The sequence below is a fragment of the Bubalus kerabau genome, chromosome 1 (assembly GCF_029407905.1).
Source record: "Bubalus kerabau isolate K-KA32 ecotype Philippines breed swamp buffalo chromosome 1, PCC_UOA_SB_1v2, whole genome shotgun sequence".
Taxonomy (NCBI): domain Eukaryota; kingdom Metazoa; phylum Chordata; class Mammalia; order Artiodactyla; family Bovidae; genus Bubalus; species Bubalus kerabau.
The window spans coordinates 15,321,032-15,337,555 of NC_073624.1; the positions used below are offsets into that span (position 1 = coordinate 15,321,032).

A 16,524-nucleotide genomic window follows, 5' to 3' on the forward strand; every position below is an offset into this window, starting at 1 on the left:
GTTGTGGAACTAAAACAAAATGTTTTAAGCGTCTATTGAAAATAAAATGTTAAATGTAGATCAGACTTGCTAGAGGAAAAGGCTGGATTCCTCTCTCTTCTCCTTATTGGAAATACTGGCTGTTGTTCAGTTGCTCAGTCATGTCTGACTCTTTTTAACCCTATGGACTGCAACACGCCAGGCCTCCCTGTCCCTCACTGTCTCCCGGAGTTTGCTCAAGTTCATGTCCATTGAGTCAGTGATGCTATCCAACCACCTCAACATCTGCCGCCGGCTTCTCCTTTCGCCTTCAACCTTTCCCAGCATCAGTCATTCATCAGCTGACTCATTGGAAAAGACCCTGGTGCTGGGAACTATTGATATGAAAAGACAATTAAAGACCCTGAAAGCAACAGTGTGGAGGGGTCAGGACTGTAATAAGGATGAGTGAGTCAATTAATTAAAAAATGAAATTATTTGCTATGGATTTTGTGGTGTTTCTGGAGTGAGACTAAAAATATGTATTTTGCTGCAATGTGCCTTTTCATACTGGATAAATATTCACCTTGGTAACTAATTTTATTTCTTAATTTGGGGTATTTTTTTCTTAAAGAGGGTTCCTAAAATCATAGAAGCTTTTGGCCCCACGAAGTTAGGTTCAGCCAATGTCAATAACACCATCTACTTTTTTAAAAGCTTATTTACTATCACAGTCCATTCTAAAGGAGATCAGCCCTGGGATTTCTTTGGAAGGAATGATGCTAAAGCTGAAACTCCAGTACTTTGGCCACCTCATGCGAAGAGTTGACTCATTGGAAAAGACTGATGCTGGGAGGGATTGGGGGCAGGAGGAGAAGGGGACGACAGAGGATGAGATGGCTGGATGGCATCACTGACTTGATGGACGTGAGTCTGAGTGAACTCCGGGAGTTGGTGATGGACAGGGAGGCCTGGCGTGCTGTGATTCATGGGGTCGCAAAGAGTCAGACACGACTGAGCGACTGATCTGATCTGATCTGATCTGATTGTTTTATTTATATTTATTTTTGGCTGCGCTGGGTCTTCTTTGCTGCAAGCAGGCATTCTCTAGTTGTGACTTGTTCGGGCTGTTCTTCTAGTTACAGTGAGCAGGCTTCTCATTGCAGTGGCTTCTCTTGGTGCAAAACATGGACTCTAGGGCATTCGGCTCAGTAGATGTGGTACTCGCTTAGTTGCCCTGGGACATGTGGGAATCCTCCCAGACCAGGAGTCGAACTCGTGTCCCCTACATTGGCAGGTGGATATTCAACCACTGGACCAACTGCCAGGGAAATCCATCACCATCTACTTTCAACATAATGATCTGGAAAAGTACTCTACCTATGTTGCCCAGCTATGTGGAGAGGAGCTTCCAGAGGGGTTCTGGAAGGAAACAGGGGCCGCTGAGAAGACAGATAAAGCAGGAAAAGTCTCGTGAGAAGACAGTGGGCAAGAAACTGCAGCAAGAAGCAAAGATTGGAAGGATGTAAGCGGAGTCAAGTCTGGGGATGACAGCTGAGACAACCAAGTTTAAAGCTGAAAGATACACTGAGAAAAATTTCCAAGAGCGCTGCAGGAAGGTGGGCCAGGGAAGAGGGTTGATGAGGCCTATGTAGGGGCCTCATCTGTTTCCCAGCGAGCAGCCCCACTCAGACCAGGCAGATGTGGTTCCTGATAGAAGCTGACACACACTTCCTTGAGGAATTCGAGGCAGGCCAACCAGAGCTGGGGGAAACTCAGAGCTGCTTATGATATGGGATCAGAGTCAAAAGCCTGCCTGTTCCCCTTACGGTCTGCAGCTTCACCCCCCTAATTGAGGAAGACATCCGGGCTGGGAAGCCCCTGGCCTCTGTTAGAAAGGGAGAGAAAGAAGCTTCATGAAACACAAAGGTCCCTGAACTCATATGTAGAGCTGTCTTTTGGCATCCCCATCTGGCTTTCGCCTTGCACTTCCTTTCTGCAGAGAGAGCTGCAAGAACCGCTGAGGAGGGAAGGGTCGGTGTGATCCACTGGGTCTGGGTGAGTCTGTCTTCCCGGCTAGTCCTGAAGGGAGGTGGCTCCGGGGGGCACTGCCATCCACTGCTGTGCAGGGGACAGGGCAGAGGAGGAAGGGGAGGTGGAGGGGTGGATGGGGAGCCAGGAGTGCAGACAGGGCTGCCTGGTGAAGAAACATCTGCTCTGTTTTGCAGAACCTGTGGCTCAACCTTGAAGGGTGGGTTCTGCTCTCTGGCGCCCTCTGCTGTGGTTGGGCAGAGCAGATACCCCCGTGGGAGGGGGCAGGAGTGGAAATTTGGACAACGCTTACCTAGGATGAGGGCTTCCCCAATGGCTCAGTGGTAAAGAATCTGCCTGCAGTGCAGGAGTTGCAACATTCGCAGGTTCGATCCCAGGGTTGGGAAGATCCCCTGGAGGGGAGCAAGGCAACCCACTCCAATATTCTTGCCTGGGAAATCCCATGGACAGAGCAGCCTGGTGGGCTATGGTCCATAGAGTTGCAACAAGTCGGACATGACGGAAGCAGCTTAGCACACACACATGCATGTACCTGGGCTGAGGACTTCCCAGGTGGCTCAGTGGTAAAGAATCACCTACAATGCAGATGTGTGTTCGATCCCTGGGTTGGGAAGATCCCCAGCAGCAGAAATTGACAACCCACTCCAGTAATCTTGCAGGGGATATCCCATGGACAGAGGAGCCTGGAGGGCTGCAGTCCTTGGGCTCGCAAAGAGTAGGACACAACTGAACACGCATGCACTGTACCTGGGTTTGAGAGAGCTAGGAGACCTGAGATGCGGCTGGCCAGGACCGGGATGCAAAAGGAGAGTAGACTGGTTTCATGGAAGGCAAGCTGAGTTATCCACACTGGTCCACACTCTTTATGAGTGCCGTGCTGTGGGGAGTCCGCAGCACTGTACTTGTTAGGGTGGGAATGGGTGTAAGCGGTACCCAGTTCAACCTTATTAACCAGCAAGACTGTATCACAGAAAACACACACTTCAGCTCGTAGACTTAGGAAACAAACTTACGGTTGCCAGGTGGGGAGGATCGGGGGAAGGTATAGCTAGGGAGTTTGGACAGGACATGTACACACTGCTATATTAAAAACGGATCGCCAGCAAGGACCTACTATACAACACGTGGAACTCTGCTCAATGTCATGTGGCAGCCTGGATGGGAGGGGAGTCTGGGGGAGAATGAAGACATGCATACAGTCCCTTTGCTGTCCACCTGAAACTACCACAGCACTGTTAATCGGCTATACTCCACTATAAAATTAAAAGTTAAAGAAAAACACACTGCAAGATAAGGTCCAGCCTTCAGCGGCACAGGAAATGCAAGAGAGGAAGGTTACAGAGGGCTGGGGAGTCCACCTTCCTTCCAGATTACCCATGATAGATTCAGGTAAGAGTTTAGACGCTGCTGGATTCCTGTGTTGTAGACTATACATGGATGGAAGGGTGTGTGTCAGGGAGAGTAACATTATTCTGGGAAGAACATGTTCCTAAAGTACAGAGGACTCAGACAAGGAGATAAAATGTTGAAAAAAGATGGTGGGCGTGAAAATCAAAGACTGGAAAACCAATCTAAAACTTCGGCGTGTCAAAGTAACCAACACCTGCCAGGAGGGTGCGACCTTCCTGACAGCTCCCACTGTGACTGAGTTGGACGTGGGTCACACTGACCTGCAGGGAACTGGGGCCAGGTCCCCAAGGAGGGACAGCACAACTGGCTGTGGGCAGCTGGTGGGCGGAGGTATGTGAGAGGCCATGGTAAGTGACGTTGGCCTTTGCCTTCAACTGCACTTGAAAATCTCCCGGTAGCGTTAGCTGCGCAAGATGTCATCTCTGGACCCTTGTGGGTTCGTCGTTAATTCATACATAAAATGGCAAATCCCTCCTTCCGTGCCCTCCCTCCCTATTTCCTGTCTCCCTTGTTCTATTTCATGTTTCTTATTAAGTCTGAAATGCTGCACATACATCAGCTCACTGTCTGTCTCTCCCAGAATGTAGCTCCATGCATTCTGTCTCTTCTCCTCTTCTGGATGGCTAGTCTGAAAACCATGCTTGCACACAGTAGGGGCTCCATAAATACCAGTGCAGAGTAAGCGAGAGAGAACCGAAGACAAGGCGATGCATCTTTATAAAGAATGTCTCAGTTTATTATTTTAAACCTGAACCTGCATAAAAGGATGGTTAGTTGCACTGAGCTCAAAGCATCCCCGGGACATGGACTGGAGACAAGCCCAGGGCTGGACCTTGGCTCCTCAGTTGGGTCCAGAGGTCACAGCCATCGGCCTGGGAGCTTCAGCTGCATCCACTGAGGCTGTGATGGTGACGCAGAGGGTTTTCTCGGGGTGATGCCGGGAAGGGAGGTGAGATCACTTATGATGGGGTGGAAACAGGGCCTGGACTGTGCTGCTTGTGGCCTGTGGCCACTGAAATGCGGGGAGGGGACCTGGGGAGGGGGCAGAGCAGGGGCAGGCTCAAGGTGCCTGGGACCCTGGGCTGGAGGGACCCAGTTCTTTCACCGATGGATGCAAAAGGGGGTACCAACCCCTCAAGGGATACAGCTCAAGAGGACCTAAAAGAAACCCAAGCCGAAGCTTCTGAGAAGCAGAATCATTCCCTTTCCTCCTGCGCACATCCTCCGCCTCCTTTCTCGAATCTCTGTCTTCACGACCCTGTGGAAGGATGGACACCCCGCCGTGTGGGCGCACAGCCCCGTGCTGGTCTCTGCTGCCCCCACGCCCCGGCTCACACGCTGGTGTGCTGGGACCCCAAGGACGCACTGCTGCCCGGCTGGCTCCGGCCCGAGGGCGCCGGGCTGGCTGCTGGGCCCCTTCTGCTGCGGTGGCCGCTGCTCTGGCTCCTCCGGGCTGGCTCCTCTGCCAGCTTGAGTTTCTCGTGCTCCTCTTTCAGGAAGAAGTCCACAAACAGGCTCTTCTCCCTCTTGATCTGCTCGCTGATGTCCGTGGGGATGTCAGGGATCATCCAGTCCACGAGGACACTCAGGAACATCACCAGGTTCTGGGAGGGTGAGGGGAGGGGTGAGAGGAGAGGCCCCGCCTGGAGGGTTCCGAGCCGGGGTGGGGGGCGGGGGTGATGACACAGACCCAGAACTGGGGGCAGGGGGCTCTGGGTTCCTCTGGCTCCTCGGCTGATCTCAGCCATCGAGCGAGCATGACAGTCCCTCGGGGTCCCCAGGAGAAAGTGGAGCAGTGACCGAGTCCCCCTCCCACACATGGCCTGACAGAATCCTGTGTGTGAAAGTTGCTCAGTCATGTCCAACTCTATGCGACCCCATGGACTATACCATCCATGGAATTCTCCAGGCCAGCATACTGGCATGGGTAGCCTTTCCCTTCTTAGCCATGCCTTCTTTGCCTCCTCCACTCCTCCTCTCTCTGTCTGCCTCCCACCCCCCATGTCTTGCTTTGCCTCCAGGCGTCCGGTTCCAGAGCTTTAAAAAAATTTTTATTTATTCATTTTAATTGGAGGATAATTACAATATTGTGAAGGCCTCTGCCATATATCAACATGAATCGGCCATTGGCATACACATGACCCCTCCCTCCTGAACTTCTCAGGAAGTGGCCATAAGGCCTGATGGCCCCTCCGGGTCTCTCCCTGGACCAGCAGCCCCTGTCTTCCTCCCAGCTGGCCCTCTGCCCCCCATATCGGAGGTGGGCCCTGTTCAACCATCACAGCATCTCCAGTCACAGCGCCTGCCTGGACCCTGCCTTCCGCCAGCCTTCATGGGTTCTGAGGTTGTGTACACACCTCTAACTTGCTCCTTTCTCCCCCCGGGGGGCCGCGTCCTCTCCCCTGAGGTAGGATGAGACCCCCTCCCTCTTCCTGGGAGCATTTTCTACTTAAGAGGGTGACTATTTCCTGCAGGCAGCTGTGGCGTACAGCCCCGTTCAGGGCCACTCCCCAGGAACTCTGGTTCCCAGTCCCCCACCGACCCCCCCAACCTCCAGCTGTGGTCTCCTTCTCCACCTGCCCATCTTCTGCTCACATGCCCCCTCTCCTTAGACCTGAGGTCGGTGACAGAGCAGGAGACACCAGAGCCCTGCCCTCTGTCTTCCAGGCTCTAAATGTGCCGCCCCCAGCTCGACCTTGAACCCACAGGCCCAGGGAAGACTTGGGAACCAAGGTTGTTCCCAGGGGCCCCTGGGCGCCTCAGGGCATCTGGAGCTGGTGAGTCAAGTCCCACACTCGCCTCTTAAACCAAGTCCTCCCAGTGGAGTGGAAGTGACACCTGACATGTGGTGGTAAAGCGAGGTGGCTCCTGAGGGCGGGGGGCAGCAGGAAACAGGTGAGGAATCTCAGCACATGCCGCCCCCCTGCCCCGCCATCCTCCAGAGCAAGAATGATGCTTCTCCAGGTGAAGGACTAGCTGGGGATCTTCCCCACTTCCTGGGAAGGGGGCTGGGTCAGGATACCTTAGAGCCCTCCAGGGACCCGCCTTTGGGGAATACAAAAGCCTGGGGTGGGGGTGATGGGTAAGTGGTCTGGGCTGGTACCCCAGCTCTGCTCCAAGGCTGGCAGTGGGAGTGGGGGCCTCATCTCGGCGACACAACTGTAGCTCCAGCTAGTCTGGGAGATAGGAATAGCCAGCTCGGGTTTGCTATTCAGCAGGGGTGCCTGATGGGGCTCTGGGGGCCTTTCCCACCAGGGGTCTGAAACAACACCACAAAGAGGGGGCCGGTGGGAGCTGGAAGGAAGGGTTAGAACTGGAGCCTTTTCTTGAGCGTGGAGACCGGTGGGGGGCGGTGGGGTGGCTGCCTGTCTGCCTTCGGGTTGAGACTCTGCTCCCTCTGCTGTTCCCCACTTTTCAGTCTGAGGTTTACGTGGGAATCCTTCTCCACCCTGCATGTTACTCCATGTCTGCCTCGCAACCTGATTCTGTACCCTTTTCTGCTTCTGTGCATCCATGCGTTCATGAAAGCCCTCACCCAGCAGAGAGTCACAGAGCACCCTGAAAACCAGAGGCAGGGCTGTCTGGATCCCTGAGCCTGGATCCTAACCAGCTGTCCCTAACTTAGCTGAGCAACTCACCTGGAAGATTATGACAAAAGCCAGACGTGCAGACAGAACAGCCCAGTACTGCTTGGAAAACTCGTACGGGTTTGGGGCCCACGGAGGCTCCCGGTAATCCTTAAACCTGTCCAGAAAGGAAGGCGATGTGAAGACTGGGAGGAGATAGAGGGAAGGAGGTACCTCTCTGGCTATCACCTCAAAAGTCAGAGCAGCAGGCAAGGCCTTGGCTCTTAGACCTAGGGAGTAGCAGGCAGAGGTAAGGAACCCAGGGCCCAACCAACAACGTCCAAAAAAGTCCAAACTCCAAAAGAGCCAATGTCAGCCTAGAAGTGTCTTTCTCACTCTCTCCAACATCTCCAGAAGTTTCCTTTGGATTCTCCTTCGTGTGTGTGTGTGTGTGTGTGTGTGTGTGTGTGTGTGCATGCATGTGTCTCTGTGTGTGCTCAGTCGTGTCTGACTCTTTTGTGACCCCATGGACTGCAGCTCATTGGGCTCCTCTGTCCACGGAATTTTCCAGGCAAGAATACTGGAATGGGTTGCCATGAGGGGTCCAGGAATCATGAGAGGAACTCAGGACAGGGGATCCATCTGGGGTCCACTAGCCTGTGGGCTCTGAGAGCGGCGGGGGACGCGCAGACACCCGGCAGAGTGCTCCCAGGCCCAGGACTCAGTGAAGATGCAGATCTCTTGACAGCTGATTCAGACCACGCTGAAGGCTGAGTGGATTTGGGGGAGCAGTGGTAATGGTCGCAGTTGGGCAGTAGCCTCCTCTTTTAACTGCCCATCTTGATCATCTGCTCATGTTGTTTAAGGCTTCCCCAGTAACTCAGTGGTAAAGAATCTTCCTGCAATGCTGGAGATGCAAGGGACACAGGTTCCATGGCTGAGTTGGGAAGCTCCCCTGGAGGAGGAAATGGCAACCCACTCCAGTATTCTTGCCTGGAAAATTCCATGGACAGAGAAGCCTGGTGGGCTGTAGTCCATGGGGTTGCAACGAGTCAAACACAGCTGAGGAACTGCACGCACACACACACACCACAGTTTGAAAAACAAAATGTCAGTGCCTGCCTCGAGCTCAGACCATGGAGAGGTCTAGGGCTTGTCTGAGCTGTTGCCTTCCCCCCTCCCCCCGCTTCCCATCCTGAGATGACTCGTGTTAAAAATGGCTTATTTTCTCAGAATCACTTTTTTTCTAAGCCTGGAAAAATGGCAAGAGCTGGTACAGAAGATTTATGCTCCTTCATGGAACTGTTTTCTCCATGGAATTCAACAAATCTTCGATGTTCAGTGAAAGCAAAACAAGCCCTGGGCTGAAGCATGAGATGGGTAGCATCAGGCCACCAGGGGGGTGCAGGGATGCCGAGGAAGGCAGGGGGGTTGGGGGCACCCAGAAGGAAACAAGCATATACTGAACGTGTCCACCCCCGACCAGGAACTTTTCTGAAGCTGCTTCACTTGAGAACAAGATCCGTGGGCAGGCACGGGTATCCCCGTGTAACCCAGGAGGGAACTGAGGCTCAGAGAAGTTCAATACTCGGCCAGCCAGGGGTGGATTCAAGGTGAGAATCCCAGTCTGCCTGAATCCAGGCTTTCCTCCATTGTCGGGAAGCCCCTGGCCTCCAGCTGCGGTTTGGAGGGGGGGGACTCTGCTGTGGGTGCTCTCTGAACCCTTCCCTGTCCTGAATGAACCCACAGCTCTAAAAGATCCACACAGAAGCATGGGGGCTTTCAGTAGTCCAAGAAGATATGGCCCAAGAAGATCCCCTCCCAAGAGGGGAGAAGAGGAAAAAAGGAAGATGAAAAGAGATGCAGGCAAAAAGGCAGAAAAAGTCATAGCGGGAGAATCAGCCCCAGAAAGAGGCAAACAGAGAGGTGGAGGCTGAACGTTTGACTGGGGCTGGGCAAGAGGCCAGGAGCCGCCCCCTCCCACCCAGCTCCCCTCTTCCGACAGCTGATCACAGCTGTTGCAGGCTTGGTTTGACATCCGGATGAGAAGCAAGGCTAACTGCAGCCCAGCAAAGCACCACAGGGTTCATCCTCACCATCCGTGGCTGAGGACAGAAACAAGACCAGCTCCAGACCACGCCCACTCATGGGAGAGGGCGAGGGTGTGGCCAAGGGAATAAGGTCATCTTGGGTGGGGAAAAAATCTCAGGCTTGCCCACCCTCCTGCTCTGCCTCTCAAATCCCAGGCAGACAGGAATCTGTCTTGCTTTTCTCAAGACCCCTGGAAGAGGGGTGCTGTACACCTCTGCCCCCCCCGACTTTTGACCATGGGGAAGATCCCCCCAGGTCGAGTCTGATCCTGCCACTGCAATCGAAGTCACTCCCGCTTGTTTTCTAGCTCCATCGATGAAGGAACAGCTGCTCACTGAGCTCAGTAAGACAGCCATCGCTCACCCCTCTCTGTTTCCAGTCTGCAAAGAATCCATAAATAATCTAATTCTGGTCCCACTTCTGCTACTAACTCACCACAGCGTTTGGAAATGTCACTTTACCCTCCCTGAGTGTCCAAAACATGTTTTGAATCTGGCAGGCACATCCATCTCATCAAGGGTCTGGGGAAAGATTAACACAGAGATCCGTCCAGAAAGCTCGACTCGCAGTCCCGCTATGCCAGTGGACTAAGGGTGCTTTGTCAGGAACTACAGGGCCAGCACTGCCCAGAAAAGAGTAGTGTGCAATTTAATGATTTGTGCATCTGTTCACATTTCTCTTTCCAAAGCTAACTTTAAATAAAAACTGTGACCTGGAGTAAGCAATGCATTTTACATTCATGCACGCATGCATATGTATCACAGAAATAAAAATCACACAGAACACACGCATCCTTGCTGTATCCCGTGCTCTGATACTCTTTTATTCTCTGCTGTCCTCTCCTTTCCTAGTCTTTAAAATGCTGCTCATGATACACTAAGCCATTTCCCAACTGATGAACCATGATTCACAGTTTGAAGAACACTGATTCCAGTAAGCCTCTGCCACCAGGTAAATGATTGCTCATTTACATTCCAATATAAGTTCAGATTTCATAATTTAAAAATAATTCACCCTAAGAAGTCAAGTGGGTGCTGGAGAAGACTCTTAAGAGTCCCTTGGACTGCAAGGAGATCAAAACAGTCAATCTTAAAGGAAATCAGTCCTGAATATTCATTAGAAGGACTGATGCTGAAGCTGAAACCAATACTTTGGCCACATGATGTGAAGAGCCGACTCACTGGAAAAGACCCTGATGCTGGGAAAGATTAAAGGCAAAAGGAGAAGAGGGTAGTAGAGGATAAGATGGTTGCATCACCGACTCAATGGACATGAGTTTGAGCAAACTCTGGGAGATGGTGAAGAACAGGGAAGCCTGGAGTGCCGCCGTCCATGGGGTCACAAAGAGTCAGACACGACTTAGCGACTGAACAACAACAAAAGCTCAGATTTCAGAATTAAAAAAAATTCACCCTAAGAATTCAAGTGTATCAAATGTTTTCACTGAGTAATCAGAAGACAGTAATTAAAGAAAGAGATCATTAGTTTTAAGACTAGACGTGTCCAGAAAAGACAGAGTGGCTATTGAACTTAATTGTGGCCAACCCAGTGACACTGGTCTGTTTCACTTCCAAGCCCAGTGCAGAGAACGGCATTGGCAAAAGTTGGGGAGTCAGCAGACGAAGGCTTGATCCCACCCCCACTGTTTCACTTCTCTGTCCTCTAGCAAGTTACCTAACGACCTGATGGCTGGGGTCCTCGTCCATGAAACATGGGTGTTCCATCTCACAAAGCTGTAATGAAGACCACTCAGCACACTTCCAGACATGTCAGAGGACCCGATACATCGGAGCTGTTCTTTCTCCTTTAACGGAAGGTGACTTAAGAAGTACACCTCTTCTGTTAAAAGAGGACAGAGAAGGTACACCCCTGCCCCCAGTTCCTCCTGGCTTTCCAGGAGCATGGCTTTCTGAGCATGGCTCAGATGCCCTGAGTGTCCCATGATACTGAGATGAACCGAATAGAGCTGATGCCCAACTGCAGGCAGCTTCTCTCAGGTTCTCAGTCCAGGTGAAGGCACGAAGCAGGCCAGCGTCAGGCTGATGGGCAGGAGAGCTTCTGTTCCGTTCCCATCAGCTCAAATGCTTCCCAAAGCCATCCCCTTTCCCCTGGTTTTGAGAGCTCTGGGTCTCCCAAAGTCCCACTGGGTGGCCCAGCACTGGGAGAACCCCACATGTGCTCACTTCCTGCATCTGCTGGCCGGGGCTGAAGCTCAGGGTTATAATTTTAGGAACAGTTCCCATATCTCACCCTCGTCCCTTTAGTCTTCCTTTATTTTCTTTGAGCCTTAACATCGAGTTTGAGAGTTCCCTGGAGTCTTGTAATAAGGAGAGTCTTCCAATAATGAAACAACTAGAGTGTCTAAAACTGGACTGGAGCGGCTGGGCCCCTTACTAATTGTAAGAACCCGAGAAAGTTATTCCATGTTTCCGAACCTCATCATTCTAAATTCACAGAGCCAACAAAATGTGCATCACTGGGCTGGGTACATAGAAGGTGTGCACGGGACAGCCTTCCCAACCCACCATGAACAAAGGAACATGAGTACATGTGTGTGTGTGTGTGTGTATGTATTTACACTGAATGTCGAAGGAAAACACAGTGAGCAGTAAATGAGACGGCTCGTGTGAGTGTGATTTCTGAAGGCAGAAATGGACACAACAGTTTCTTCTGGGAGAGAATGACTGGGGTGGGGGCTGAGAAAAGAGTCTTTCCCTTTACATATACGTATACATATACATATAAACGCACATACATCTGTAAAGAATGACTTTTAGAACAAAAAAGTTCTTAATTGCAAAAGAAGGATGCACGACTTCCTAGGGAGTCCAGTGGTTAAGAATCCGCCTGCCAATGCAGGGGACACAGCTTCGATCCCTGGACCAGGAAGATTCCACATGCTGTGGGGCAACTAAGCCCATGCACCACAACTACTGAGCCTGTGCTCTAGAGCCAGGAGCTGCGATCACTGAGCCCACGTGCCACAACCACTGAAGCCCACATACCCCAGGGCCTGTGCTCCACAACAAGAGACGCCACCGCAGCGAGAAGCCTGCACACCACAACTAGACAGAAGCCCACGCTCACTGCAATTAGAGAGCCTGCACAAACCAGTGACGACCCAGCACAGCCAAAAATAAATAGAATATTCTTTAAAAAGATCCAATTAATGGCAATATTCAGTGACCCAAATTTACTTTCACATTGAGCTTCCAAGGAGCCAAATCACAGGGTTAAGTGAAGCAAACTCACATCCATTAAGTAAAAGAGGTACAAAAATCAACACGAACTCTTAACTTTAAAAATGCATTCATATTTTACCTAGATTGTTTGAACACTGTGAAATAATCACACTGAATGTATACATGACCTAAAGAAATAAGGTTCCTATTAACTCAAAATATAGTTCATTATTAGAAAGAGAACCTGTGAAGTGTCTTTAAAAGTTCTATAAATTCATTTTTATGTTAATACATGGGAAAACGACTGAGAAAGGGTCGCGCAAACATGTCACCAGGGCTACAGCTGGAAAGATGCCCAGGGCTGGGCAGGGCTGTGTGGATGCGGGACCGGTTGGAGAGGTTGCCTGTAATGTTTAAAACTTTCACAGGAATAAATTTATATATTACACGTGTCACTCACTATTGATGTTTTTGCACGAAGTAGAAAAGAAGGTTTGGAGGTGATTTATTCCAAGTCCCCACTCTTACAGATGGGGAACTGAGGTGCAGGCAGGGAGGAGAGGCTCCTGGCTCAGATGTCCCCCTCCCATCCTCACTTGCAGGATGACCTTGACAGTGACACCTGCCACAGGTCATCACAATACAAAGTCACTGCAGCTGCTGACATAATAAACCAAGGGGCTGGTCCTCGACATTCAGAAATGGCTTTTTTCTCGGGGGGGGGGGGGGGAGGGGCACTCCCTGTAGCATGCGGGCTCTTAGCTTCCTGACCAGGAATGGATACCATTCCCCCGGCAGCGCAAGTGCTGAGTCTTAACCATTGGCCCACCAGGGACGTCCTGGAAATGGCTTTTTTTTTTTTAATTATTTATTTTTAACGGAAGGATAACTGCTTTACAATATTGGTTTGATATCTGCCATACCTCAACGTGAATCAGCCATAGGTATACCTATGTCCCCTCCCTCTTGAACCTCCCTCCCACCACCCTATCCCACCTCTCTAGGTTGTTACAGAGCCCTGGTTTGAGTTCCCTGAGTCACACAGTCAATTCCCATTGGCTATCAATTTCCATATCGTAGTGTATATGTTTCACGCTGCTCTCTCCATTCGTCTCACCCTCTCCTTCCTCCCACTGCCCTCACCCATAAGTCTTTCCTCCATGTCTGCATCTCCATTGCTGCCCTGCAAAATAGCTTCATCAGTACCATCTTTCTAGATTCCATATATATGTGAAACAGCTTTCTAATACGATCTTTTAGTCAATATACATCAGTTAGTAAATGCATTTCTCAACCCCAAACAGTGGTATGTAAAAATAAAATTTAATAGTCCCAGTCCAGTGGAAAGTAATGTCTTAATGCTGAACAAGATGGCACACAATACTTTCATACCACCCAAGCTGCTTACAAATGTCCTTTGAAATTTTCCCTTCAATAAGGGAAAAAAGCCCAACCCACTAGGAACTAACCAGGCCCGAGTTGATCTAGTGGCTGATACAGATAAGCAGAGGTACCCAGAAAGCTGGCTTTCCCTCTGGTCTCGGCCAGGAGCAGAGGAGATGCAGGCAGGCCCTAGAAGGAACTCGCAGGACCCTGGCACAGGAGAGAACTTGAATCCTACAGACAAGCCCACAGGCACCACCCAAGGATGCTGTTTCAGGATACTTAGCATCTCCAAACAGACCCAGTGGGTTGGCCAAGCCCAGGTGGGTTCCTTGAGCTCTGAGACCCCAGTCCCTGCCCTGCTGACCTCTCTGTTCTCCGCCCGCTGAGCCAGAAGCCTGAGCCACCATCCAGCCTATAGGACACAGGGGCACCTCGACCCTGTTAAATGGCCACTAAGCGTGCCACAGGCTGACGTCATGGGGCTGTTTATTGAGCAGCCCTGCGTGGTCAGTTAAATGGCCGAGGCAGACATAGCTCCAAAACTGCTGGGAACGCATCTTGAACAGGCAGTCAGAGACTTTTCCTGTTACTGCTATTTTTAAGATACCTCTATCCTTGGCGAGGCTGGGCTGGAGCCCGAGACCTCAGTTTTATTTGACCACATTTATCTCCGGAGGTCATGAAAAACTAAGAATAAGAAGGGTCATTGAGTTCCCAACACTATTTGCCAGAAAATCAGGGCAAATTTCATTTCCCACCACGGAAGCAGTTCTAAACACTGGCTCGGGGACTAGCTCTGACGTTGTCTGTCTGTCTGTCTGTGTTTCTCACAATCTCGCTTTCTCTCCATCCTCTTATTTTTTCATTTCTCTTTCTGACAGCCCCTGACAAATCCTGGTTTACAAGGACATCAGTAATTTATGTCTCTACTTCTAAATTTCCAGAGACTTTGGCGAGCCAGCTAGGTCCCCATGGCATGCGGTGAGCAGGACCCACCTGGGGTTCATACAGATCTCCATCAGTACTGCTCATTCTTCTAGAAAAGGCAGCCCACACAGTATAACTGTTTGGGACGGTGTGTGTCTAGATGATATGCTGACCCTGCTCTCCAGGCATCTGTTTTACCCTTCAGAGCAGGGTGGCCCCTTACTTCCAATGTAACCTGCTGCTCTTCACAGCGCAGTCAGAGACGACACTGGTGAGAAGTCCCTTCGATCCCCGCAGCGGCTCCCAGTGCCGTAAGAGGAGTCCACACACCTCCCGTGCCTGCCTGGCCTCTCTCTCCTAGTTCAACCCCCTTATTCTATCTCCGACCACTGAGCACAATCCAGCCCCTCTGCGTGGGACACCCTGTCCTCCCTGGACCCCCCACACCACCTGATAACCCTCCTGCCCATCACTGCTCCTCCCACCCTGCTCACCACCCAGGCCGCCTTGGTCCCTCCTGGGAGGGAGCAGATTCAACAGGATTCTCCCTCTGGCCACTCCTGCACTGGACACTGAGGTCCAGGTTAGGGGCATGGCCTCTTCCTTCAGGGCTAGGAGAGTGTCCTGCAGTCTCCCAATTGCAATCACAGAAGCTCGATTCTCATCGCTTACTCATCTCATTCATCTAGACTGGAGGGAGGCACTGTCTTGTTCCCTATTATATGACTGATGCCAAGCCTATCATAAAGCCTCAAAAACAGGTGCACAATGAGGGCTTCCCTAGTGGTCTGGTAGTTAAGAATCCACCTGCCAATGCAAGGGACATGGATTTGAGCCCTGGTCCTGGAAGATCCCACATGCTATTCGGCAACTAAGCCCATGTGCCACCATTATTGAGCCCACGTGCCACAGTGACTGAAGTCCGTGTACCTACAGCCTATGCCCCACAATGAAGAGTAGCACCTACTCCCTGCAACTAGAGAAAGCCCATGCGCAGCAATGAAGACCCAGCACAGCCAAAAACAAATAAAGTATAAAAAAATAGGTGTACAGTGATCCTATTATCCTGGTTGGTACGGAGTAAGATCAAACCAAACTCTTTGAGTTTGATTTATTTTCTGCAGGTACATTTTCTTGACAGAAATATAGAATGCACTTCCTACACACACAGCTAGTTTTAATTCACCACTCTATGGACCACACACGAGCCATGGTCCCCTCCACTTTCATTGGAGAGAAGAGTTATCAGGGCTTTATGGCTGCCTGAAAAGTCCAGTGACTGACAGTGGACACAGCGAAGCTCAGTGCCACTCAGGTGTGCTAATAATGCCTGGTCTCCTGGGCACCTGCTGTTTTGGCTGAGCTGCATCTGTTCATCGTGACTTCAGATCTCAGAGGAGGAGGGAACGACCCCCTACTCTGAGACCGTGTGCTTCAGGTGGAGATCATTTCACCTCCCACTCCCAAGCCCCACAGTGCCAAAGACCATGGAAAGCATCACATTCTTCTGGCTGCAGTGATTGGTTCTGGGTAGGAAGCATGCGCTGATCCCAACCAATGAGCTGCAGCAAGACTTTTGCTGATATGGTTGGGAAAGAGGTAGAAGGCTTGTTTCCCACTGGATTTGGACCCAGTATAATACTGGTCCATAGTTTCCTTGAAACTACAGTCACCATTGACTACAGTAGAGTGGGAAGATGGAGCAAGATTTGGTTTGGGCAGATTGAATCAAGTCTACTCAACTAGAACTATCCTCAACTTTTAATACAGATGCCATTTAAGTCCCTTTGTGTTTAAGCCAGTTCAATCCATTGGAAAATATATTCAGAGGGTCACTGGAAGATCTGATCATCAAGGGCAAGGTCCCTATGGATAGACCTTCCAGACCAACTTCTAGAAGGTCTATATGTGCTTCTAGACCAACCAAAGGAACAGTGTTAGCCTTGGCTTCC

At 50.9% G+C, this 16,524-nt stretch overlaps 1 protein-coding gene across 1 annotated transcript in view; it reads right to left on the reverse strand.

Annotated features, from left to right (window-relative positions):
- Positions 1-4,153: 4,153 nt before the first annotated feature.
- ANO2 (anoctamin 2) overlaps positions 4,154-16,524 on the reverse strand; it is a 337,925-nt gene continuing 325,554 nt past the window's right edge. The window contains exons 24-25 of the mRNA XM_055568880.1: positions 7,059-7,164; positions 4,154-5,024 (exon numbers count right to left, since the gene is read on the reverse strand). Coding sequence (XP_055424855.1) covers positions 4,752-5,024; positions 7,059-7,164 — 379 coding nt within the window. The 3' untranslated portion in view covers positions 4,154-4,751. The remainder of the gene's footprint in view (positions 5,025-7,058; positions 7,165-16,524) is intronic.